The sequence below is a fragment of the Oncorhynchus masou genome, unplaced genomic scaffold (genome assembly GCF_036934945.1).
Source record: "Oncorhynchus masou masou isolate Uvic2021 unplaced genomic scaffold, UVic_Omas_1.1 unplaced_scaffold_551, whole genome shotgun sequence".
NCBI lineage: Eukaryota > Metazoa > Chordata > Actinopteri > Salmoniformes > Salmonidae > Oncorhynchus > Oncorhynchus masou.
Genome location: NW_027011926.1, coordinates 102,292 through 129,885, shown reverse-complemented (window position 1 = coordinate 129,885; position 27,594 = coordinate 102,292). Strand labels below are relative to the sequence as shown.

The window sequence follows — 27,594 nt, the reverse complement described above, 5'->3', positions numbered from 1 at the left end:
TCCATATTAATTCATTTTATTTGGCAATTCAAAGAAATACACATCTTTGTTCATCAAAATAGTTGCAATAAAAATGTTTATAAAATCTTTACTCTGTCATAAAGTTGTTACAGTCCATGTAGCTGAACAAACAGGCAATATGAGGAGAAACCTAGTCAGGTTTTTAAAGCACATACAACAGATTAAATTCTGGCAGATTTGAAGGCGTTTTGCTTCTACAGTGATGAAACGATAGACTGATTACATTGTTACACAGCCAGAAACGTCAGCACAGCTCCACACATTCACAGGAGACTGAGGTTCCATCCAGGGTAGAGCCTGACTGGCTGGCTGGCTGGCTGGCTGGCTGGCTGGCTGGCTGGCTGGCTGGCTGGCTGGCTGGCTGGCTGGCTGGCTGGCTGGCTGGCTGGCTGGTTGGCTGGCTGGCTGGCTGGCTGGCTGGCTGGCTGGCTGCCAGCCTAAAACTGACAACTAACTCGAAAGGCAGTACAAACCTAGTGAGCATTTAACATCTATTGAGGACAGACACACAGATAAGTGCACGGAATGGCAGAGTCTGAGTCTACATGATGTCACGGGACCTCCTGATGGCACAGCACAGCAGCATGCTGAAGATCATCCCAAAGATCTGGACAGAAGAGAAATGACATATCATTAGAGGACAAGAGGAAGGAGAGGACAGAGGAGTGGAGGAGAGGAGAGAGAGGGAGAGTGGTGGAGGAGAGGAGAGAGAGGGAGAGGAGAGGAGAGTGAGGGAGAGAGGAGTGGAGGAGAGGAGAGAGAGGGAGAGGAGAGGAGAGTGAGGGAGAGAGGAGTGGAGGAGAGGAGAGAGAGGGAGAGGGGTGGAGGAGAGCAGAGAGAGAGGGAGAGGAGAGTGAGGAAGGAGAGGAGAGAGGAGTGGAGGAGAGGAAGATGAGAGAGAGGGAGAGGGGTGGAGGAGAGAGAGGAAGGAGAGGAGAGGAGAGGAGAGAGAGGAAGGAGAGGTGTGAAGGAGAGGAGTGGAGGACAGATAGAAAAGAGAGGAGTGAAGGAGAGAGAGAGACAGGAGAGGAGAGAGTTGATTGGCTGCTCTCACCATGAGGACTCCAATTCCGATGCCCACTCCTCCAATGATATGGAGTTTAGAGTTGAACATCTCGTCAATGGCCGCTGGGCAACTCTGACAGAACAACACACTGAGATTACACACTACTACAACTCTTTCACCCTGTAATATACACTTCTACCCTATAATATACACCTCTGCCCTATAATATACACTTCTACCCTATAATATACACCTCTACCCTGTAATATACACCTCTACCCTATAATATACACCTCTACCCTATAATATACACCTCTACCCTGTAATATACACCTCTACCCTGTAATATACACCTCTACCCTATAATATACACCTCTAACCTATAATATACACCTCTACCCTATAATATACACCTCTACCCTATAATACACACCTTTACCCTGTAATATACACCTCTACCCTATAATATACACACCTCTACCCTATAATATACACCTCTACCCTATAATATACACCTCTACCCTATAATATACACCTCTACCCTATAATATACACCTCTACCCTATAATATACACTTCTACCCTATAATATACACCTCTACCCTATAATATACACCTCTACCCTATAATATACACCTCTACCCTATAATATACACCTCTACCCTATAATATACACCTCTGCCCTCTAATATACACCTCTACCCTATAATATACACCTCTACCCTATAATATACACCTCTACCCTATAATACACACCTTTACCCTGTAATATACACCTCTACCCTATAATATACACACCTCTACCCTATAATATACACTTCTACCCTATAATATACACCTCTACCCTGTAATATACACTTCTACCCTGTAATACACACCTCTACCCTGTAATATACACCTCTACCCTATAATATACACACTCCTACCCTGTAATATACACCTCTACCCTATAATATACACTTCTACCCTGTAATATACACCTCTACCCTATAATATACACTTCTACCCTGTAATATACACCTCTACCCTATAATACACACCTCTACCCTATAATATACACACCTCTACCCTATAATATACACTTCTACCCTATAATATACATCTCTACCCTGTAATATACACTTCTACCCTATAATATAATAGCTTGTCACTCAAATAGTTGTTGCGGCAGGGGTTATGTTTGTTACCGTGGTAATCAGAGCCTCCAGTCCTTCCTTCTTTGGGCAGGTCTCCCTGGCGCTGTCAATTATCGTGCCTGTCAGGCCGCAGCAGTTCAGCTGCCCCAGGGAAACACAGACAACACAATTTTAGTTCCGCTGTACACTTGACAGACAGACAGACAGACAGACAGACACTGGACTGTTATGTTGGAGTTGTGTGTGTGTGTGTGTGTGTGTGTGTGTGTGTGTGTGTGTGTGTGTGTGTGTGTGTGTGTGTGTACTCACTCCAAAGTGTATGAGGCGTAATGTCTCCTTCAGGGCCTCCTGCTTGGTGTTCATGTAGTTATTGTAAGTCTGCTTGTAGAACTCTGTGATGTCTTCCACCACCTAGACAGAGACAGACGGGGGAGACAAGGGACGCCGGAGGGGAGAGACAGACATGGGGTGGGGAGAGACAGACAGGGAAGGAGGAGACAGACATGGGGTGGGGAGAGACAGACAGGGAAGGGGGAGACAGACATGGGGTGGGGAGAGACAGACAGGGAAGGGGGAGACAGACATGAGGTGGGGAGAGACAGAGAGGGAAGGGGCAGACAGACAGGAGGAGAGAAGAGAGACAGGCAGGGGGAGAGAAGAGAGATAGAGAGGGGAGGGGGAGACAGACAGGAGGAGAGAAGAGAGACAGACAGGGGGAGAGAAGAGAGACAGACAGGAGGAGAGAAGAGAGACAGAGAGGAGGGGGGAGACAGACAGGAGGAGAGAAGAGAGACAGAGAGGAGAGGGGGAGACAGACAGGGGGAGAGAAGAGAGACAGACGGGGAGAGAAGAGAGACTGAGAGGGAAGGGGGAGACAGACAGGGGGCATGGAGAGAGACAGAGAGGGGAGGGGGAGACAGACAGGAGGAGAGAAGAGAGACAGACAGGGGGAGAGAAGAGAGACAGAGAGAGGAGGTGGAGACAGACAGGAGGAGAGAAGAGAGACAGAGAGGAGAGGGGGAGACAGACAGGAGGAGAGGAGAGACATGAGAATGGAGAGATGCTAAGGTTTTGTATTGATCTGTAATAGATGGTCTGATGGTCTGTCCACAGTAAGAACAACAAACAGTGAAACAGCCTCTGAGTGTGTTACCGTATCTTTATTGGAGAGCCCCCAGATCCCTGCTGCTACCTCCACCCCAAAGATCAACAACAGGAAGAAGAAGAACTGGAGAGAGGGAGAACGAGAGACAGAAACCAGGGGGCGGGGAGAGAGACAGACAGGGGGGAGAAACCAGGGGGCGGGGAGAGAGACAGACAGGGGGTGGGGAGAGAGACAGACAGGGTGTGAGGCCTTGCAATGAAAAGTGTGTTATCATTGTATTCTATGATCACCATCATTGATCCTCACCAGTCCGAGCATACAGGGGGATTCCTTAATGGCTCCACAGCAGCCCAGGAACCCAACAACCATCATCAACGCCCCCGCAGCGATCAGAATATACACACCTGTGGACCACACACACCATACACACACACCATACACACACACCATGCACACACACCATGCACACACACACACCATGCACACACACCATGAATACACACCATACACACACACCATACACAAACACCATGCACACACACCATGCACACACCATACACACACACAATACACACACCATACACACACACCATACACACATCGCAGCCCTCTGTAACCCTGGTGACATAGCAGCCCTCTGTAACCCTGGTGACCTAGCAGCCCTCTGTAACCCTGGTGACCTAGCAGCCCTCTGTAACCCTAGGGACATAGCAGCCCTCTGTAACCCTGGTGACATAGCAGCCCTCTGTAACCCTGGTGACATAGCAGCCCTCTGTAACCCTGGTGACCTAGCAGCCCTCTGTAACCCTGGCGACCTAGCAGCCCTCTCTATCCCTGGGGACATAGCAGCCCTCTGTAACCCTGGGGACATAGCAGCCCTCTGTAACCCTGGTGACATAGCAGCCCTCTGTAACCCTGGTGATATAGCAGCCCTCTGTAACCCTAGGGGCATAGCAGCCCTCTGTAACCCTGGTGACATAGCAGCCCTCTGTAACCCTGGTGACATAGCAGCCCTCTCTAACCCTGGGGACATAGCAGCCCTCTGTAACCCTAGGGGCATAGCAGCTCTCTGTAACCCTGGTGACATAGCAGCCCTCTCTAACCCTGGTGACATAGCAGCCCTCTCTAACCCTGGTGACATAGCAGCACTCTGTAACCCTGGTGACATAGCAGCACTCTGTAACCCTGGCGACATAGCAGCCCTCTGTAACCCTGGTAACCTAGCAGCCCTCTGTAACCCTGGTGACCTAGCAGCCCTCTGTAACCCTAGGGACATAGCAGCCCTCTGTAACCCTGGTGACATAGCAGCCCTCTGTAACCCTGGTGACATAGCAGCCCTCTGTAACCCTGGTGACCTAGCAGCCCTCTGTAACCCTGGCGACCTAGCAGCCCTCTCTAACCCTGGGGACATAGCAGCCCTCTGTAACCCTGGGGACATAGCAGCCCTCTGTAACCCTGGTGATATAGCAGCCCTCTGTAACCCTGGTGACCTAGCAGCCCTCTGTAACCCTGGTGACCTAGCAGCCCTCTGTAACCCTAGGGGCATAGCAGCCCTCTGTAACCCTGATGACATAGCAGCCCTCTGTAACCCTGGTGACATAGCAGCCCTCTGTAACCCTGGTGACATAGCAGCCCTCTGTAACCCTGGTGACATAGCAGCCGTCTGTAACCCTAGGGGCATAGCAGCCCTCTGTAACCCTGATGACATAGCAGCACTCTGTAACCCTGGCGACATAGCAGCCCTCTGTAACTCTGGTGACCTAGCAGCCCTCTGTAACCCTGGTGACCTAGCAGCCCTCTGTAACCCTAGGGACATAGCAGCCCTCTGTAACCCTAGGGACATAGCAGCCCTCTGTAACCCTGGTGACATAGCAGCCCTCTGTAACCCTGGTGACCTAGCAGCCCTCTGTAACCCTGGCGACCTAGCAGCCCTCTCTAACCCTGGGGACATAGCAGCCCTCTGTAACCCTGGGGACATAATATATATATAATATATCCCATTTAGCAGACGCTTTTGTCCAAAGCGACTTACAAGTCGGCTGGGGCCACTACTTTTACATATGGGTGGCCCCAGCGGGAATCGAACCCACGACGCTTGGCGTTGCAAGCGCCATGCTCTACCGACTGAGCCACACAGGACCACATAGCAGCCCTCTGTAACCCTGGTGACATAGCAGCCCTCTGTAACCCTGGTGATATAGCAGCCCTCTGTAACCCTAGGGGCATAGCAGCCCTCTGTAACCCTGATGACATAGCAGCCCTCTGTAACCCTGGTGACATAGCAGCCCTCTGTAACCCTGGTGACATAGCAGCCCTCTGTAACCCTGGTGACATAGCAGCCGTCTGTAACCCTAGGGGCATAGCAGCCCTCTGTAACCCTGGTCCCTGACCCCTTACCCTGCCCCTGACTCTGTCCCTGACCCCTTACCCTGTCCCTGACTCTGTCCCTGACTCTGTCCCTGACCCCTTACCCTGTCCCTGACCCCTTACCCTGTCCCTGACTCTGTCCCTGCCTCTGTCCCTGACCCCTTACCCTGTCCCTAACCCCTGTCCCTGACTCTGTCCCTGACCCCTTACCCTGTCCCTGACTCTGTCCCTGACTCTGTCCCTGACCCCTTACCCTGTCCCTGACTCTGTCCCTGACCCCTGTCCCTGACTCTGTCCCTGACCCCTTACCCTGTCCCTAACCCCTGTCCCTGACTCTGTCCCTGACCCCTTACCCTGTCCCTGACTCTGTCCCTGTCCCTGACTCTGTCCCTGACCCCTGACTCTGTCCCTGACCCCTGACTCTGTCCCTGACTCTGTCCCTGACCCCTGACTCTGTCCCTGACCCCTTACCCTGTCCCTGACCCCTTACCCTGTCCCTAACCCCTGTCCCTGACTCTGTCCCTGACCCCTGACTCTGTCCTTGACCCCTGACTCTGTCCCTGACCCCTTACCCTGTCCCTGACCTCTGTCCCTGACCCCTGACTCTGTCCCTGACTCCTGACTCTGTCCCTGACCTCTTTTCCTGACCCCTGTCCCTTTGTCCCTGATTCCTGACCTTGTGTAGAGAATTAAGTGTGTGTGTGTGTGTGTGTGTGTGTGTTAGAAACCGAAAACAGCCATGATGATACCACTAGCTGAGAGGAGATATTTTATGCTGTAGGGTTTAGGGTGTAGGGGTTATGGTTAGGGGTGAGAAGTTGGATTTAAGGTATAGGGGTTAGGGGTGAGAGCTCAGTCTTACCGGTGAAGAAGACAGAAGGAGAGTCCTCTCCACTGAACAGTCCCTCAGTCCGAGAGTCAAAACGCAGCCACAGCCCTATGGCCAACACTCCTGTTCCTGCCAACTGACACATGCACACCCACACACACATACGTTAGAAACAGTGTAAAGAACAGTTCAGATTTTGGGAATGATACCCAGCAGGCACTTATCCTCGACTACCCTACCCCTCCCCCCACACTTTCTAGAAAACTGGTTTCAGGCTGCTACATCCATTATAATATAATGGTAATATAATAATATAATAGTAATATAATAGTAATATAATATAATAATATAATAGTAATATAATATAATAATATAATAGTAATATAATATAATAATATAACAGTAATATAATAGTAATATAATGTAATAATATAATAGTAATATAATATAATAATATAATAGTAATATAATATAATAATATAACAGTAATATAATAGTAATATAATGTAATAATATAACAGTAATATAATAATATAACAGTAATATAATATAATAGTAATATAATAATATAATAGTAATATAAAATAATAATATAATAGTAATATAATATATTAATAGTAATATAATATAATAATATAACAGTAATATAATAATATAACAGTAATATAATAATATAATAGTAATATAATATAATAATATAATAGTAATATAATATATTAATAGTAATATAATATAACAATATAACAGTAATATAATAAGGTATAGGTCCCTGACCCCTTATAATAATATAATAATATAACAGTAATATAATAATATAACAGTAATATAATGTAATAATATAAAGTAATATAATAATATAATAATATAATAGTAATATAATAATATAATAATATAATAGTATTAGAATAATATAATAATATAATAGTAATATAATGATATAATAATATAATATAATAATATAATAGTAATATAATAATATAATAGTAATATAATAATATAACAGTAATATAATAATAATATAATAGTAATATAATAATATAAAGTAATATAATAATATAATAATATAACAGTAATATAATAATATAGTAATATAATATAATAATATAAAGTAATATAATATTATAATAATATAATAGTACTATAATAATATAAAGTAATATAATAATATAGTAATAGCATATAATAATATAAAGTAATATAATAATATAATAATATAAAAGTAATATAATAATATAATAATATAATATAATAATATAATACTATAATAGTAATATAATAATATAATAATATAATATAATAATATAACAGTAATATAATAATATAATAGTAATATAATAATATAATAATATAATAATATAATATAATATAATATAATAATATAACAGTAATATAATAATATAACAGTAATATAATAATATAATAATATAACACTAATATAATAATATAGTAATATAATATAATAAAATAAAGTAATATAATAATATAATAATATACTATAATAATATAAAGTAATATAATAATATAATAGTAATATAATAATATAATAATATAATAGTAATATAATAATATAGTAATATAATATAATAATATAAAGTAATATAATAATATAATAATATTATAGTAATATAGTAATATAATAATATAACACTAATATAATAATATAATAGTAATATAATAATATAACACTAATATAATAATATAGTAATATAATAAAATAAAGTAATATAATAATATAAGACATATATTAATATAATAGTAATATAGTTACATAGTAATATAATAATATACTAATATAATATAATAAAATACAGTAATATAATAATATAATATAAGACATATAATAGTATAATAGTAATATAGTTACATAGTAATGTAATAATATAAGACATATAGTATATAGTTACATAGTTATATAATAATATAATAGTAATATAATACTATAATAATATAGAAGTATAATGATATAATAGTATTGTAGTAATATAGGAATATAATAGTAATATAGTAATATAAAGTAATATAATAATATAATAATATAACAGTAATATAATAATATAGTAATATAATATAATAATATAAAGTAATATAATATTATAATAATATAATAGTACTATAATAATATAAAGTAATATAATAATATAATAATATAAAAGTAATATAATAATATAATAATATAATATAATAATATAATACTATAATAGTAATATAATAATATAATAATATAATATAATAATATAAAGTAATATAATAATATAATAGTAATATAATAATATAATAATATAATATAATATAATATAATAATATAACAGTAATATAATAATATAACAGTAATATAATAATATAATAATATAACACTAATATAATAATATAGTAATATAATATAATAAAATAAAGTAATATAATAATATAATAATATACTATAATAATATAAAGTAATATAATAATATAATAGTAATATAATAATATAATAATATAATAGTAATATAATAATATAGTATAATATAATATAATAATATAAAGTAATATAATAATATAATAATATTATAGTAATATAGTAATATAATAATATAACACTAATATAATAATATAATAGTAATATAATAATATAACACTAATATAATAATATAGTAATATAATAAAATAAAGTAATATAATAATATAAGACATATAATAATATAATAGTAATATAGTTACATAGTAATATAATAATATAATAATATAATAGTAATATAATAATATACTAATATAATATAATAAAATACAGTAATATAATAATATAATATAAGACATATAATAGTATAATAGTAATATAGTTACATAGTAATGTAATAATATAATAGTAATATAGTTACATAGTAATGTAATAATATAAGACATATAGTATATAGTTACATAGTTATATAATAATATAATAGTAATATAATACTATAATAATATAGAAGTATAATGATATAATAGTATTGTAGTAATATAGGAATATAATAGTAATATAGTAATATAATAATATAATATTATAGACATACTTATATAGAAATATAATAATATAAAAGTAATTAATAATATGGAAATAATATAATATAATACTAATATAATATAGTAATATAATAATAATATAATAATATAATAGTAATATAATAATATAGCAATATAATAATATAATAGTAATATAATAATATAGCAATATAATAATATAATAGTAATATAATATAATAATATAATAGTAATATAATAATATAGAAATATAATAATGTAATAGTAATATAATATGGTAATATAATAATACAAAAGTCATATTTTAATATGGAAATATAATTATATAATAATATAGACATATATTATTATAGAAATATAATCATAATATAATAATATGGAAATATAATAATATAACAGTAATATAATAATGTAATATTATAGACATATAATAATATAGAAATATAATAATAATATAATAATAATATAGACATATAATAATATAATAGTCATATTTTCATATGGAAATATAATAATATTGCAAAATAATGTAATAGTAATATAATAATATAATACTATAGACATAATATTATGGAAATATAATAATTTACTATTATAGTAATATAATAATACAAAAGTAATATTTTAATATGGAAATATAATAATATAATAGTAATATAATAATATAATGTAGACATATGATAATACAATAATAATATAATAATGTAGATATGATAAAATAATAGTAATATAATAATATAATAGTAATATAATAATATAATAAATGGGGATATTTTGGACCCTCCTCCTGGAGCCTTATGGAAGGTTATGGCAGATAAATGGGGATATTCTGGACCCTCCTACTGGAGCCTTATGGAAGGTTATTCTGGACCCTCTATGGCATAGAGAGGGTGCTTTTAGTGAAACAGTCAAAGCTGTAGGTGCTTCAGGCCTCTCATTCAGAGAGCAGGTAACTATGCCTCTGCCCGTCTCCTTTTTTGAGGAGAAGTGTCAACATCAATTTCTCTTCTCTGACCACTGTCCTGTCAATCTGATGGGCAGGACCTCCTGTGTAAACTGGGCATCAACATAACATGTGGCCGAACCGGTTTAACCGTTATTCATGAGGAAGAGGGGGAGCAATTGATGTTAATGTCTGAGTGCTGTGACTGGTATTATGCATGGGATGTTGATGATGAAGTGCCCAATATTGCTCATGTTTTCTCAATGGCCAAAACCCATTGGGGCCACGAGGGCAGTTTCATGTCTGAAGCAGGGTTACATTGCACCTCCCATTTTTCACCATTGACAAGAGATCTCCATTATGAGAAACAATGGCTGTGTGCTAAATCACAGGATGAGTCAGTGCAGTGTGAGGGTTTATACTGTAGCAGTGATTTCTGTGCTTCAGGGGTTAATCTAACCCCTGCACGAAAAGACCTCTACCTGTTTGAGGATAACTCACCACGTGTCCCTGTCAAAATCAGATAGAGTAGAATAGCCGGATGCTGGAATTTGGATGAAATGCTTGGTTGATGCTACAGACTGCGAGATGCGGGGGACCAACTGAGAGGGGTCCCTTTCTACCAGGCGCCCATTTAGACCCTGATGGGTCAACATATTTACCCAGCACACTGACAAGTTGTTACCCACTCAGTTGGGGAACACAAACTGAGAGGGGTCCCTTTCTACCAGGCGCCCATTTAGACCCTGATGGGTCAACATATTCACCAGCACACTGACAAGTTGTTACCCACTCAGTTGGGGAACACCAACTGAGAGGGGTCCCTTTCTACCAGGCGCCCATTTAGACCCTGATGGGACAACATATTCACCAGCACACTGACAAGTTGTTACCCACTCAGTTGGGAAACACCAACTGAGAGGGGTGTGCATGGTGTTGATCAGGTTTCTTTTTCTACAAATATCATGTTGGTGAGTGAAGACTCACCCCTCCTGAGAGGGTCCCTGAATGCCTATGGGCAAGGGACAAGTATGATTTGGGAGAATGAAGGGAGCTGAGCCAATGGTAGTCACTCCTAAAGATACCAGGCGCCCATCTAGAGCACAGTATCCACTCAGTAGGGAGGCAATAGCAGGTATTACACCTGTTCATGCATCCCTGTTAGCTAATGGTGCTTTAATTCCCTGTCCAAAATCACCCTGTAACACCCCTATCTTGCATGTTAGAAAACCTTCAGGTGATTGGAGATTGGTCCAGGACTTAAGGCCTGTGAACGATGCAGTTTTTGCCCGTGCCCCGGTGGTTCCTAATGTTACCTCTCTGTTGGGGGCGGTACCACCCAGAGTGGTTCTCTGTGATTGATTTGACTAATGCATTTTTCAGTATTCCTGTGGCAACAGAATCTCAGTTCTGGTTTGCCTTCACGTTTCTCAGTGAGAGATTTACCTGGACTGTGGCTCCTATGGGTTACGTGTTATTTGTATTTATTTAACCTGGACTGTGGCTCCTATGGGTTACGTGTTATTTGTATTTATTTAACCTGGACTGTGGCTCCTATGGGTTACGTGTTATTTGTATTTATTTAACCTGGACTGTGGCTCCTATGGGTTACGTGTTATTTGTATTTATTTAACCTTTATTTAACTAGGCAAGTCAGTTCAGAACAAATTCTTATTTTCAATGACGGCCTAGGAACAGTGGGTTAACTGCCTGTTCAGGGGCAGAACGACAGATTTGTACCTTGTCAGCTCGGGGATTTGAACTTGCAACCTTCCGGTCACTAGGCTATCCTACGTGGAATCCTCCGTGATGTTTTCGGCAGCCTTAGCGCAAAATGGGGCGGCAGGGTAGCCTAGTGGTTAGAGCGTTGGACTAGTAACCAGCAGGGTAGCCTAGTGGTTAGAGCGTTGGACTAGTAACCAGCAGGGTAGCCTAGTGGTTAGTGTTGGACTAGTAACCAGCAGGGTAGCCTAGTGGTTAGAGTGTTGGACTAGTAACCAGCAGGGTAGCCTAGTGGTTAGAGCGTTGGACTAGTAACCAGCAGGGTAGCCTAGTGGTTAGAGCGTTGGACTAGTAACCAGCAGGGTAGTCTAGTGGTTAGAGCGTTGGACTAGTAACCGGAAGCCTTAGCGCAAAATTTGTAGGGTTTTATACCCCCTGAGGACAGAACTCTGATTCAGGATGTAGATGAATCAGCATTCTGGTTCAGTATGTGGATGAATCAGCACTCTGATTCAGGATGTGGATGAATCAGCACTGTGATTCAGGATGTGGATGAATCAGCACTGTGATTCAGTATGTGGATGAATCAGCACTGTGATTCAGGATGTGGATGAATCAGCACTGTGATTCAGTATGTGGATGAATCAGCACTGTGATTCAGGATGTGGATGAATCAGCACTCTGATTCAGGATGTGGATGAATCAGCACTGTGATTCAGGATGTGGATGAATCAGCACTGTGATTCAGTATGTGGATGAATCAGCACTGTGATTCAGTATGTGGATGAATCAGCACTCTGATTCAGTATGTGGATGAATCAGCACTGTGATTCAGTATGTGGATGAATCAGCACTGTGATTCAGGATGTGGATGAATCAGCATTCTGGTTCAGTATGTGGATGAATCAGCACTCTGATTCAGTATGTGGATGAATCAGCACTGTGATTCAGGATGTGGATGAATCAGCACTGTGATTCAGTATGTGCATGAATCAGCATTCTGGTTCAGTATGTGGATGAATCAGCACTCTGATTCAGTATGTGGATGAATCAGCATTCTGGTTCAGTATGTGGATGAATCAGCACTCTGATTCAGCATGTGGATGAATCAGCACTCTGATTCAGTATGTGGATGAATCAGCACTCTGATTCAGCATGTGGATGAATCAGCACTGTGATTCAGGATGTGGATGAATCAGCACTGTGATTCAGTATGTGGATGAATCAGCACTCTGATTCAGGATGTGGATGAATCAGCACTGTGATTCAGGATGTGGATGAATCAGCACTCTGATTCAGTATGTGGATGAATCAGCATTCTGGTTCAGTATGTGGATGATTTGTTGTTGTGCTCCAGCTCAATGGAATCTTGTCAAACTGATACTGCGGCTCTGTTGATATTTCTGTCCACAAAGTTTCAAAGAAGAAGTTACAGTTGGTTTCACAGACAGTGAAGTATTTATTTATTTATTTATTTATCCATTGTTTTACCAGGTAAATTGACTGAGAACACGTTCTCATTTACAGCAACGACCTGGGGAATAGTTACAGGGGAGAGGAGGGGGATGGATTAGCCAATTGTTAACTGGGGATTATTAGGTGACCGTGATGGTTTGAGGGCCAGATTGGGAATTTAGCCAGGACACCGGGGTTAACACCCCTACTCTTACAATAAGTGCCATGGGATATTTAATGACCTCAGAGAGTCAGGGGTCATGACATCTGGGTCATGACATCACTCCCAATGGCAGGCAGCTGGGTACAGAGAGGATACAGGCTATTCTCTCCGTCCCACAGCCGGTTACTCAACAACACATGATGTCATTGACTGGTATGGCAGGGTATTGTAGGGCGTGGTTACCTGACTATGCTGAGGTGGTGCAGCCGCTTGCTGACCTTATTTATTATGGCCACAAAATGGCTATGAGGGACAAAATGAAGTGGACACTAGAGGGACTGACTGCTCTGACCAGACTGGAACAACTCATGACTACTTCTCCCTGTGTGGGGCTCCCTGACCAGTCTAAACCTTTTAACTGCTTTGTTTGTGAGAAAAATGCTTTTATGTCATCTGTTTTAACACAGGAACATGGGGGAAAGCAGCGCCCAGTTGGGTATAATTCCAAACAGCTGGACAGTGTGGCCAGAAGTCTGGTTTGTTGTTTGAGAGCTGTGGCTGCAGCTACTGCAGCTGTGATGGCTTGTGCAGACATTGTTGTTATGTGTGAACTCACTGTACACGTGCCTCATGCAGTTCATGCTCTTATTTCACAGGCAAAGACGGCCCATCTAACTCCAGCTCTACTGCTGCATTATCAGAATGACGGCCCATCTAACTCCAGCTCCATTCCTCCATTATCAGAATGACGGCCCATCCATTATCAGAATGACGGCCCATCTAACTCCAGCTCCATTCCTCCATTATCAGAATGACGGCCCATCTAACACCAGCTCCACTCCTCCATTATCAGAATGACAGCCCATCTAACTCCAGCTCCACTCCTCCATTATCAGAATGACGGCCCATCTAACACCAGCTCCACTCCTCCATTATCAGAATGACGGCCCATCTAACTCCAGCTCCACTCCTCCATTATCAGAATGACGGCCCATCTAACACCAGCTCCATTATCAGAATGACAGCCCATCTAACACCAGCTCCACTCCTCCATTATCAGAATGACGGCCCATCTAACACCAGCTCCATTATCAGAATGACGGCCCATCTAACACCAACTCCACTCCTCCATTATCAGAATGACGGCCCATCTAACTCCAGCTCCATTCCTCCATTATCAGAATGACGGCCCATCTAACTCCAGCTCTACTGCTGCATTATCAGAATGACGGCCCATCTAACTCCAGCTCCATTCCTCCATTATCAGAATGACGGCCCATCTAACTCCAGCTCCATTCCTCCATTATCAGAATGACGGCCCATCTAACTCCAGCTCCATTCCTCCATTATCAGAATGACAGCCCATCTCTAACTCCAGCTCCACTCCTCCATTATCAGAATGACGGCCCATCTAACACCAGCTCCATTATCAGAATGACAGCCCATCTAACACCAGCTCCACTCCTCCATTATCAGAATGACGGCCCATCTAACACCAGCTCCACTATCAGAATGACGGCCCATCTAACACCAGCTCCATTATCAGAATGACGGCCCATCTAACACCAGCTCTACTGCTACATTATCAGAATGACGGCCCATCTAACACCAGCTCCATTATCAGAATGACGGCCCATCTAACACCAACTCCACTCCTCCATTATCAGAATGACGGCCCATCTAACACCAGCTCCATTATCAGAATGACGGCCCATCTAACACCAGCTCCATTATCAGAATGACAGCCCATCTAACACCAGCTCCATTATCAGAATGACAGCCCATCTAACACCAGCTCTACTGCTACATTATCAGAATGACAGCCCATCTAACACCAACTCCACTCCTCCATTATCAGAATGACGGCCCATCTAACACCAGCTCCATTATCAGAATGACGGCCCATCTAACACCAGCTCCATTATCAGAATGACAGCCCATCTAACACCAGCTCCATTATCAGAATGACGGCCCATCTAACTCCAGCTCCACTCCTCCATTATCAGAATGACAGCCCATCTAACTCCAGCTCCACTCCTCCATTATCAGAATGACGGCCCATCTAACACCAGCTCCATTATCAGAATGACGGCCCATCTAACACCAGCTCCATTATCAGAATGACAGCCCATCTAACCCCAGCTCCATTATCAGAATGACGGCTCATCTAACACCAGCTCCATTATCAGAATGACGGCCCATCTAACACCAGCTCCATTATCAGAATGACGGCCCATCTAACACCAGCTCCATTATCAGAATGACAGCCCATCTAATACCAGCTCCACTACTCCATTATCAGAATGACGGCCCATCTAACACCAGCTCCATTATCAGAATGACAGCCCATCTAACACCAGCTCCATTATCAGAATGACGGCCCATCTAACACCAGCTCCATTATCAGAATGACAGCCCATCTAACACCAGCTCCATTATCAGAATGACGGCTCATCTAACACCAGCTCCACTCCTCCATTATCAGAATGATGGCCCATCTAACACCAGCTCCATTATCAGAATGACGGCTCATCTAACACCAGCTCCACTCCTCCATTATCAGAATGACGGCCCATCTAACACCAGCTCCACTGCTGCATTATCAGAATGACAGCCCATCTAATACCAGCTCCACTACTCCATTATCAGAATGACGGCCCATCTAACACCAGCTCCATTATCAGAATGACAGCCCATCTAACACCAGCTCTACTGCTGCATTATCCGAATGACAGCCCATCTAATACCAGCTCCACTACTCCATTATCAGAATGACGGCCCATCTAACACCAGCTCCATTATCAGAATGACGGCCCATCTAACACCAGCTCCATTATCAGAATGACGGCCCATCTAACACCAGCTCCATTATCAGAATGACAGCCCATCTAACACCAGCTACATTATCAGAATGATGGCCCATCTAACACCAGCTCCAATACTCCATTATCAGAATGATGGCCCATCTAACACCAGCTCCATTATCAGAATGACGGCTCATCTAACACCAGCTCCACTACTCCATTATCAGAATGACGGCCCATCTAACACCAGCTCCATTATCAGAATGACGGCCCATCTAACACCAGCTCCATTATCAGAATGACGGCCCATCTAACACTAGCTACATTATCAGAATGACAGCCCATCTAATACCAGCTCCACTCCTCCATTATCAGAATGACGGCCCATCTAACACCAGCTCCATTATCAGAATGACAGCCCATCTAACACCAGTTCCACTACTCCATTATCAGAATGATGGCCCATCTAACACCAGCTCCATTATCAGAATGACAGCCCATCTAACACCAGCTCCACTCTCCATTATCAGAATGATGGCCCATCTAACACCAGCTCCACTCCTCCATTATCAGAATGACAGCCCATCTAACACCTGGCTCTACTGCTGCATTATCAGAATGACGGCCCATCTAACACAAGCTCCATATTCAGAATGGCGGCCCATCTAAATCCAGCTCCACTGCTGCATTATCAGAATGACGGCCCATCTATCAGCAGCTCTACTGCTGCATTATCAGAATGACGGCCCATCTATCAGCAGCTCTACTACTCCATTATCAGAATGACGGCCCATCTAACACCAGCTCTACTTCTGCATTATCAGAATGACAGCCCATCTAACACCAGCTCTACTTATGCATTATCAGAATGACGGCCCAACTAACACCAGCTCCACTCCTCCATTATCAGAATGACGGCCCATCTAACACAGGCCCCACTCCTCCATTATCAGAATGACGGCCCATCTAACACCAGCTCCATTATCAGAATGACGGCCCATCTAACACCAGCTCCACTGCTCCATTATCAGAATGATGGCCCATCTAATATCAGCTCCATTATCAGAATGATGGCCCATCTAACACCAGCTCCACTGCTCCATTATCAGAATGATGGCCCATCTGACACCAGCTCCACTCCTCCATTATCGGAATGACGGCCCATCTAACACCAGCTCCATTATCAGAATGACAGCCCATCTACCACCAGCTCCATTCCTCCATTATCAGAATGATGGCCCATCTAACACCAGCTCCACTGCTCCATTATCAGAATGATGGCCCATCTGACACCAGCTCCACTCCTCCATTATCAGAATGACGGCCCATCTAACACCAGCTCCATTATCAGAATGACGGCCCATCTAACACCAGCTCCATTATCAGAATGACAGCCCATCTAACACCAGCTACATTATCAGAATGATGGCCCATCTAACACCAGCTCCATTATCAGAATGACGGCTCATCTAACACCAGCTCCACTACTCCATTATCAGAATGATGGCCCATCTAACACCAGCTCCATTATCAGAATGACGGCTCATCTAACACCAGCTCCACTACTCCATTATCAGAATGACGGCCCATCTAACACCAGCTCCATTATCAGAATGACAGCCCATCTAACACCAGCTCCACTCTCCATTATCAGAATGACGGCCCATCTAACACCAGCTCTACTGCTGCATTATCAGAATGACGGCCCATCTAACACAAGCTCCATATTCAGAATGGCGGCCCATCTAAATCCAGCTCCACTGCTGCATTATCAGAATGACGGCCCATCTAACACCAGCTCCACTCCTCCATTATCAGAATGACGGCCCATCTAACACCAGCTACATTATCAGAATGACGGCCCATCTAACACCAGCTGCATTATCAGAATGACAGCCCATCTAACACCAGCTCCATTATCAGAATGACGGCCCAACTAACACCAGCTCCACTGCTCCATTATCAGAATGACGACCCATCTAATACCAGCCCCACTCCTCCATTATCAGAATGACGACCCATCTAACACCAGCTACATTATCAGAATGACGGCCCATCTAACACCAGCTCTACTGCTGCATTATCATAATGATGGCCCATCTAACACCAGCTCTACTGCTGCATTATCATAATGATGGCCCATCTAACACCAGCTCTACTGCTGCATTACCCCTTAAATGATTTAGATGCACTATTGTAAAGTGGCTGTTCCACTGATGTCAGAAGGTGAATTCACCAATTTGTAAGTCGCTCTGGATAAGCGCGTCTGCTAAATGACTTAAATGTAAATGTAAATGATCAGAATGACAGCCCATCTAACACCAGCTCCATTATCAGAATGACGGCCCATCTAACACCAGCTCCATTATCAGAATGACGGCCCATCTAACACCAGCTCCATTATCAGAATGACGGCCCATCTAACACCAGCTCCATTATCAGAATGACGGCCCATCTAACACCAGCTCCATTATCAGAATGATGGCCCATCTAACACCAGCTCCATTATCAGAATGATGGCCCATCTAACACCAGCTCCATTATCAGAATGATGGCCCATCTAACACCAGCTCCATTATCAGAATGATGGCCCATCTAACACCAGCTCCACTGCTCCATTATCAGAATGACGGCCCATCTAACACCAGCTTCACTCCTCCATTATCAGAATGACGGCCCATCTAACACCAGCTCCATTATCAGAATGACGGCCCATCTAACACCAGCTCCACTGCTCCATTATCAGAATGATGGCCCATCTAATACCAGCTCCATTATCAGAATGACGGCCCATCTAACACCAGCTCCACTGCTGCATTATCAGAATGACAGCCCATCTAACACCAGCTCCATTATCAGAATGACGGCCCAACTAACACCAGCTCCACTCCTCCATTATCAGAATGACGGCCCATCTAACACAGGCCCCACTCCTCCATTATCAGAATGACGGCCCATCTAACACCAGCTCTACTGCTGCATTATCAGAATGTTCTTCTGACAATGTGTCATGTGACCCTGAAGAGGTGCACTGTGGACGATGGAGAGCCGCACGACTGTGCTGCCCTGGTGGAGCTTGTCTCTAAACCAAGGTCGGATTTAACTGATGTCCCTTTGCTGAACGCACATGTGGAACTGTTTGTAGATGGCTGAGAAAGGAGAACCATTGGTGGCGTATGCGGTTACTACTGCCTCAACCACACTGGAAAGTGCTAAATTACCCTCCCACCTTTCTGCCCAAGCAGCAGAACTCTTTGCACTCACTAGAGCTGTCATATTAGCTAAAGGCCAGTCTGCTACCATCTATACAGATAGCAGATATGCCTTTGGTGTGGTACATGATTTGGGTACTCTGTGGAAACAGCGTGGCTTCCTGACCTCCTCTGGTCAGACCATCTCTCATTCAAAACTTGTTGATAACTTACTAGAGGCTATTTGGCTCCCTTCTGAAGTTGCTGTTTGTAAGTGCATCGCTCATGCTAACTCTTCCGACCCTGTCTCCAAAGGTAACGCTATGGCTGAGTTGGCAGCTAAGGCAGCAGCTGTCTCCGTGGAGGCCCCTGTGTTACAGATGGTTTAACTTCCTGATCATAACCTCTTCTCTCTCACTGATATCTCTGACTTGCAATCATCTGTGGTTCCTGTTGAGTTGAGGAAGTGGAAACGACTATGTACATACTGTATGACCAGGTGCAGAAAATCTGGCTGGGCCCCCCTGCTGGGCTACCAGTCTTACCGCGTTCATGTTTCCCCTACTTAGCTAAGTTGTCACATGGAAGGGATCATGTGTCAAAGGGGGGAGTTGTGATTTTGTAAATATATTTTGGTTTGCACCTTGGTTTTCTTGGTTTGCTGAACAATTTTGTGCAAAACATGTGATGTGTATGACTAACAACATGGGAAGAGGGATTCCCATGCCACTGTAGACTCATCTGACCCCTCAAGGACCATTTGAACAAATAATTAGAGAGGGGAGAGGGGAGAGGGGAGAGGTCAAGCTTGTCGTCATGTGTAAACGTATATTTTCAACCATGTGAAGGGATGATTGAGGGGGAACCAATTATCTCTTGGCTCCACAATGTCTGTGTGCCAGTCACTCCCTACTTTTCCCATCGGGGAGAGGAGGATGGCAGTTTCTGGAACCATTCTATGTTCCCTCTCTCGTTGCCCCTATCTTGACCTAGAGGCTCACTTTCCTCTCCGTGAGCATGTCCAGAATTGGTTGTATTTGGGATGGGAGTGTCTAAAATGACAATTGATGTATATATTTGGGTGGGGGTAATGTCTTGGTACCATTTTGTACCAAGAACAAGATAAGAGCTTTGTTTAGGAGACCAAACTGAACGATAATTTATAGACAATGCTGTCTGGCTAGGGGGTACTCCTCTCTGAAGTAAAGTCTTTCTTTGTGTAAGTTCCTAAGACCTGTGGTTTGTCATGTCGTCTAGGGGGGGGTGGATCTTTGATATAAAAGATCCCAGTTGCCATTATGTTGAGGACTCTCAACTTTTCATTAGAGATACTGAACTGTTGAAAGTCAAAATGCTTTGCAAAAGCTTAATTATTTTTAAAGGTGAAGATTAAGCATAACTCTGACTGGTGTGTGATTTGCTCTCTCATCATTTGGTAATTAAGGAAATATCCACGACAGGGCGGCCCCACAGAACCACTGGATTGGCTCCTCATGAGGTTCTGACAGGTAGACCAATGAGGATGATCAATTCCCTTCCCACAGAACAAGTTGACACTGATGGGCTGTGACAATGAAGTTATTGTACTGCTCTAAACAATGTTCTGAAGGCTGTTTTCCCCAGGGTGAAAGCGGCTCTACCCAGCCACTGGTGGGGATCCTGCACTACTGCAACCAGGTGACTGGTGGTGAAAGACCTGAGACCAAAGCATTGGAACCAGCAGAGGTGGACTGGACCAGGTGATGCTGATTACCCCCACCGCTGTTCGTGGAGCTGAGAGGTCTACTTGGATCCACGCCATGACCGTTCAGTCAGGAAGAAGCAGAAGGTCAATGCATCCACTGGATGAGCATCACAGTAGGAATCCCGAGGGAAACACTTGGTGGTCACTGCTTAACTGTACAGTAAAGACTGAACCGATATTAGGAAATACCTCCTGTTATGTATGTAGCTTGTTTCCACATTCAGCGATCTCCCCATTCTCACAGTATTCAGTAGAGGTCAGCATTAATGACACTATGTGCACTAGAAGGGCTCTTATCCAATGAGAACACAGGGGGTCAACCTTCACTAGGTAGAACACTGTGGGATAAATGCATTAATGACTCTATGTGCACTAGAAGGGCTCTTATCCAATGAGAACACAGGGGGTCAACCTTCACTAGGTAGAACACTGAGGGATAAATGCATTAATGACACTATGTGCACTAGAAGGGCTCTTATCCAATGAGAACACAGGGGGTCAACCTTCACTAGGTAGAACACTGAGGGATAAATGCATTAATGACACTATGTGCACTAGAAGTGTTCTTATCCAATGAGAACACAGGGGGTCAACCTTCACTAGGTAGAACACTGAGGGATAAATGCATTAATGACACTATGTGCACTAGAAGTGTTCTTATCCAATGAGAACACAGGGGGTCAACCTTCACTAGGTAGAACACTGTGGGATAAATGCATTAATGACACTATGTGCACTAGAAGGGCTCTTATCCAATGAGAACACAGGGGGTCAACCTTCACTAGGTAGAACACTGAGGGATAAATGCATTAATGACACTATGTGCACTAGAAGGGCTCTTATCCAATGAGAACACAGGGGGTCAACCCTCACTAGGTAGAACACTGTGGGATAAATGCATTAATGACACTATGTGCACTAGAAGTGTTCTTATCCAATGAGAACACAGGGGGGTCAACCCTCACTAGGTAGAACACTGGAGGGATAAATGCATTAATGACACTATGTGCACTAGAAGGGCTCTTATCCAATGAGAACACAGGGGGTCAACCCTCACTAGGTAGAACACTGGAGGGATAAAAACAAAATAACAAAATCTTTACGAGTGGGATTTTATTGTTCACATTGGTGCAGTAGAATCATCTTAGAACCTAGATCCCGTGTATCAGAACCCATTCAAATCCAACCCTGGCGAATCCCATTCAGGACCTGTCATTGTCACAACCCAAGCAATATTTCCATACTACAATTTAATGAATCCTATCTGGGAATGTCAACATCTGTCAATTATAGTGTTTTCCCAATAGGATGTAGCTGGAAGATGGGAACATGCAGCTCTGGATACCCCATTAGACTGAGGGTGGAACACACCGTTATTGATGCGGAAACTGACGATCGTTCTCCTCATCAATTTGGCTCGGCAACATTTCCTGATCATTATTGGATCTGTGGTGATCAAGCCCGTCTCTACCTACCAACACATTGGACAGGGTGCTGTATTTTAGGTAAACTAAACATATCCCTTGTGGTAATGCATGAAACCAATTCCTCTATTCCAAGCAGGTTACACAGTGCCATCCGTTTTGTCACCAAAGCCCCATACACTACCCATCACTGCGACCTGTATGCTCTCGTTGGATGGCCCTCGCTTCATACTCGTCACCAAACCCACTGGCTACAGGTTATCTACAAGTCTCTGCTAGGTAAAGCCCCGCCTTATCTCAGCTCACTGTTCACCATAGCAGCACCCACTCGTAGTACGCGCTCCAGCAGATATATCTCACTGGTCATCCCCAAAGCCAATTCGTCCTTTGGTCGCCTTTCCTTCCAGTTCTCTGCTGCCAATGACTGGAACGAACTGCAAAAATGACTGAAGCTGGAGACTCATATGTCCCTCACTAGCTTTAAGCACCAGCTGTCAGAGTAGCTCACAGATCACTGCACCTGTACATAGCCCATCTGTAAACAGCCCATATATCTACCTACCTCATCCCCATACTGTATTTATTTATTTATCTTGCTCCTTTGCACCCCAGTATCTCTACTTGCACATTCATCTTCTGCACATCTACCATTCCAATGTTTAATTGCTATATTGCAATTACTTCGCCACCATGGCCTATTTATTGCCTTACCTCCCTTATCCTACCTCATTTGCACACACACTCTATAGACTTGTTCTACTGTATTATTGATTGTATGTCTGTTTATTCCATGTGTAACTCTGTGTTGTTGTATGTGTCAAATTGCTATGCGTTATCTTGGCCAGGTCACAGTTGCAAATTAGGACATGTTCTCAACTAGCCTACGTGGTTAAATAAAGGTGAAATAAAAATAAATAAAATAAAATAAATCACTTCAAGAAGCTCATCAAACGCTCGGCTCAGGCCAAGCTACGGCTGGATCGGTCAGATGTACCAGTCTAACTTTGATGCAAAGCGAGAGGGGTAGCAATCCTGATAAGGAAAAACATTCCTTTTGTTTACTCATCCTCCATTTCAGATCCTAATGGTCGGTATGTTATTGTGGCTTGTATACTGAATTCGAAACCAATAACCTTGGTCAATTTATACGGTATATAACAAGGCAGCCAGAATTTCAAAGAAGCATTTATGCAAGTACAAGATAGAGGGGGGGCTTTGGCCTTCCTCACTTCAAACTGTATTATTGGGTTGCGAATCTGAACATTGTCTTTCTGGAGGGAAAGTTTACCTGGGGTCCGTCAGAATGAAATGCCTTCATGGCTTTTGATTGAGCCTCCTGTCAACGTTCCTCACTCCCTGCACTGGTTAGTAGTCCAGAATATGTGGGAAAAGACACTTATGACTCTAACCCAGTCATTTGTCATACTCTTATGATCTGGAAACAGATGAGGTATTTTCTTAATATACCTTACTGTTTACATTGACAACACCATTTGTCTGAATCATGCTTTCCACCCTGCATTGGATGGTGTGGTGTTTTCACAGTGGAGGGAGAAGGGGCTCACAACAATTGGTAATCTATACATAGATGGCCAGTTAGCTTCATTTCAACAATTACAGGGAAAGTTCAACATGCCAACAACACATTATTTCAGATACCTCCAAATCAGGAATTTCTTAAGGACACAAAACCCACAGTATGGCATTAAGCCAAATAGTCCTACATTAGATAGCTTGATCCTTATTGAACCCCATTCAAAAGGGTCGGTCTCTAGACTGTATGATGTGCTATAGGCCCTCATAGAGGTATCCACAGACACTATTAAAAAGGTCTGTCTCTAGACTATATGATGTACTACATGCCCCCATAGAGGTATCCACAGACACTATTAAAAGGGTCGGTCTCTAGACTGTATGATGTGCTACATGCCCCCATAGAGGTATCCACCGACACTATTAAAAGGGTCGGTCTCTAGACTGTATGATGTACTACATGCCCCCATAGAGGTATCCACCGACACTATTAAAAGGGTCGGTCTCTAGACTGTATGATGTACTACATGCCCCCATAGAGGTATCCACCGACACTATTAAAAGGGTCGGTCTCTAGACTGTATGATGTACTACATGCCCCCATAGAGGTATCCACCGACACTATTAAAAGGGTCGGTCTCTAGACTGTAAGATGTGCTACAGGCCCACATAGAGGTATCCACCGACACTATTAAAAGGGTCGGTCTCTAGACTGTAAGATGTGCTACAGACCTACATAGAGGTATCCACAGACACTATTAAAAGGGTCGGTCTCTAGACTGTATGATGTGCTACAGGCCCACATAGAGGTATCCACAGACACTAATAAAAGGGTCAGTCTCTAGACTGTATGATGTGCTACAGGCCCACATAGAGGTATCCACAGACACTATTAAAAGGGCTTGGGAACAAGAACTTGGTTCAGAAATCTCAGATGAGGACTGGGTAGAAGCTCTGAGATGAGGACTGGGTAGAAGCTCTGAGATGAGGACTGGGTAGAAGCTCTGAGATGAGGACTGGGTAGAAGCTCTCAGATGAGGACTGGGTAGAAGCTCTGAGATGAGGACTGGGTAGAAGCTCTGAGATGAGGACTGGGTAGAAGCTCTGAGATGAGGACTGGGTAAAAGCTGTCAGATGAGGACTGGGTAGAAGCTCTCAGATGAGGACTGGGTAGAAGCTCTCAGATGAGGACTGGGTAGAAGCTCTCAGATGAGGACTGGGTAGAAGCTCTGAGATGAGGACTGGGTAGAAGCTCTGAGATGAGGACTGGGTAGAAGCTCTCAGATGAGGACTGGGTAGAAGCTCTCAGATGAGGACTGGGTAGAAGCTCTCAGATGAGGACTGGGTAGAAGCTCTCAGATGAGGACTGGGTAGAAGCTCTCAGAGGAGGACTGGGTAGAAGCTCTCAGATGAGGACTGGGTAGAAGCACTCAGGAATATAAACCACAGCTCAGTGAATGCCAGACTCAACCATGCACAGTTTAAGGTGAAACACTGGTTACGTTACTCAAAAGTAAAACTGCATGAAATATTCCTGGACACCTCACCACTGTGTGAGAGGTGCAAGCAGGATGAGGAGACGTTGACCCACTTATTTTGGACATGTCCTAAGTTACAGGCTTACTGGGCTCTCATTTTTGATGACTTATCTAAAGCCTTTGATAGAGTTCTAGCCCCAGACCCATTGACCGCTCTGTTTGGTGCAGGTGATGGGAATAACCAGGAAGGGAAGGCTGTCTCTCTTTGTACTCTATGAGCCAAGAGGCTCATATTGCAATTTTGGAAATTGGAGACTGTACCTACCTTTGAAATGTCGTTACGGGATTTAGGGAATGTAATACATATGAAAAGATACGATACAATACCTCCAATAGAAGTCCAATGTTTTAAAAAATATAGCAGCCGATACTGGATAAATGGTCTAGTCCCGCTTCATAACTGGGTTGACGATCTGCTGCTACTCTGTGCTGTACTCCACTCAATATTTATTTTGGGTTTAACTACACTGCTTGTAATGACTATATGCTGTCTTCTTATACATGTACCACCTAATAGGATTTAGTTTTATTTTGTGTATGTGTGAGTTCAGTTTAGTTCTGTCCTCTAAATTGGCCATCCCATTCAACAGTACAATGAATGTCAATGTTTGTTTTGCTGTCTTTATAAAAAAATATATAATAACATAAGAGCTGAGTGATATATCACACAGTCAGACAGAGTGTATCTCAGGGATACCTTACCAACCAAGGGAAACAACCAGACACTCGTCCAGTATGATTTAGCTTCTCAGTGTTAATCATTCTCTTTTCTCACTATGGCCAACAAACAGCTGACCACCAAAATGCTGATAACATTGTAAAAGAGAAGAGAGAATGTGACAAAAGAGAGAGGGTCATTTTTTTAACTAGGCAAGGAAGTTGTGACGAAATTCTGATTTACAATGACAGCCGACCGAGGAACAGTGGGTTAACTGCCTTGTTCAGGTGCAGAACAACAGATGGGGATTCGAGCCAGCAACCTTTCAGTTACTGGCTCAATACTCTAACCAGTAGGCTACCTGCCACCCAGGCTCAGGTAAGAGTGGACTCAGTAGAGAGAATATGAGACAGAAGTTCGATACCTCAGAGCACTTACCCAGAAGAGGAAGTTGAACATGAACATCAGGTATTTGATGCATTTGATTCCTCCTACGACTCCCATGGTAAAATACAGCACAGGTTTGGTGGTGGAGAGAAATATCCCAGACAAGTCTAGTCAGAGTTAAACCTGCTGTTCCCAGAGAAGTCTAGTCAGAGTTAAACCTGCTGTTCCCAGAGAAGTCTAGTCAGAGTTAAACCTGCTGTTCCCAGAGAAGTCTAGTCAGAGTTAAACCTGCTGTTCCCAGAGAAGTCTAGTCAGAGTTAAACCTGCTGTTCCCAGACAAGTCTAGTCAGAGTTAAACCGACGGTTCCCAGAGAAGTCTAGTCAGAGTTAAACCTGCTGTTCCCAGAGAAGTCTAGTCAGAGTTAAACCGACGGTTCCCAGAGAGGTCTAGTCAGAGTTAAACCTGCTGTTCCCAGAGAGGTCTAGTCAGAGTTAAACCGACGGAAAGAAACCTGTGAAAGAACGCGAAGGAGAGAGGTCTGTGGAGGATTCCTGAGCCACACCCTCCAACCTCACTT

The 27,594-nt window shown here is 42.5% G+C and overlaps 1 protein-coding gene across 1 annotated transcript; it reads right to left on the bottom strand.

Annotated features, from left to right (window-relative positions):
* On the bottom strand, window positions 1-27,594 carry LOC135536059 (CD9 antigen-like). Its single transcript, XM_064962452.1, has 8 exons — window positions 27,068-27,594; window positions 6,497-6,599; window positions 3,574-3,671; window positions 3,316-3,390; window positions 2,472-2,573; window positions 2,214-2,303; window positions 1,076-1,159; window positions 1-628 (listed from the first exon to the last, which is right to left on the bottom strand). Exons 1-8 carry the CDS (start codon window positions 27,131-27,133, stop codon window positions 563-565), a joined length of 684 nt encoding a protein of 227 aa, XP_064818524.1. The 5' UTR covers window positions 27,134-27,594; the 3' UTR covers window positions 1-562.

Coding starts and splice junctions, on each gene's coding strand:
- LOC135536059 (XM_064962452.1), bottom strand. CDS start 27,133: ATGGGAGTCGTAGGAGGAATCAAATGCATCAAATACCTGATGTTCATG. Junction 3,672..6,496: donor TCCTTCTGTCTTCTTCACCG/GTAAGACTGAGC, acceptor TGTGGTCCACAG/GTGTGTATATTCTGATCGCT. Junction 1,160..2,213: donor TGGAGGCTCTGATTACCACG/GTAACAAACATA, acceptor TTGTTCTGTCAG/AGTTGCCCAGCGGCCATTGA.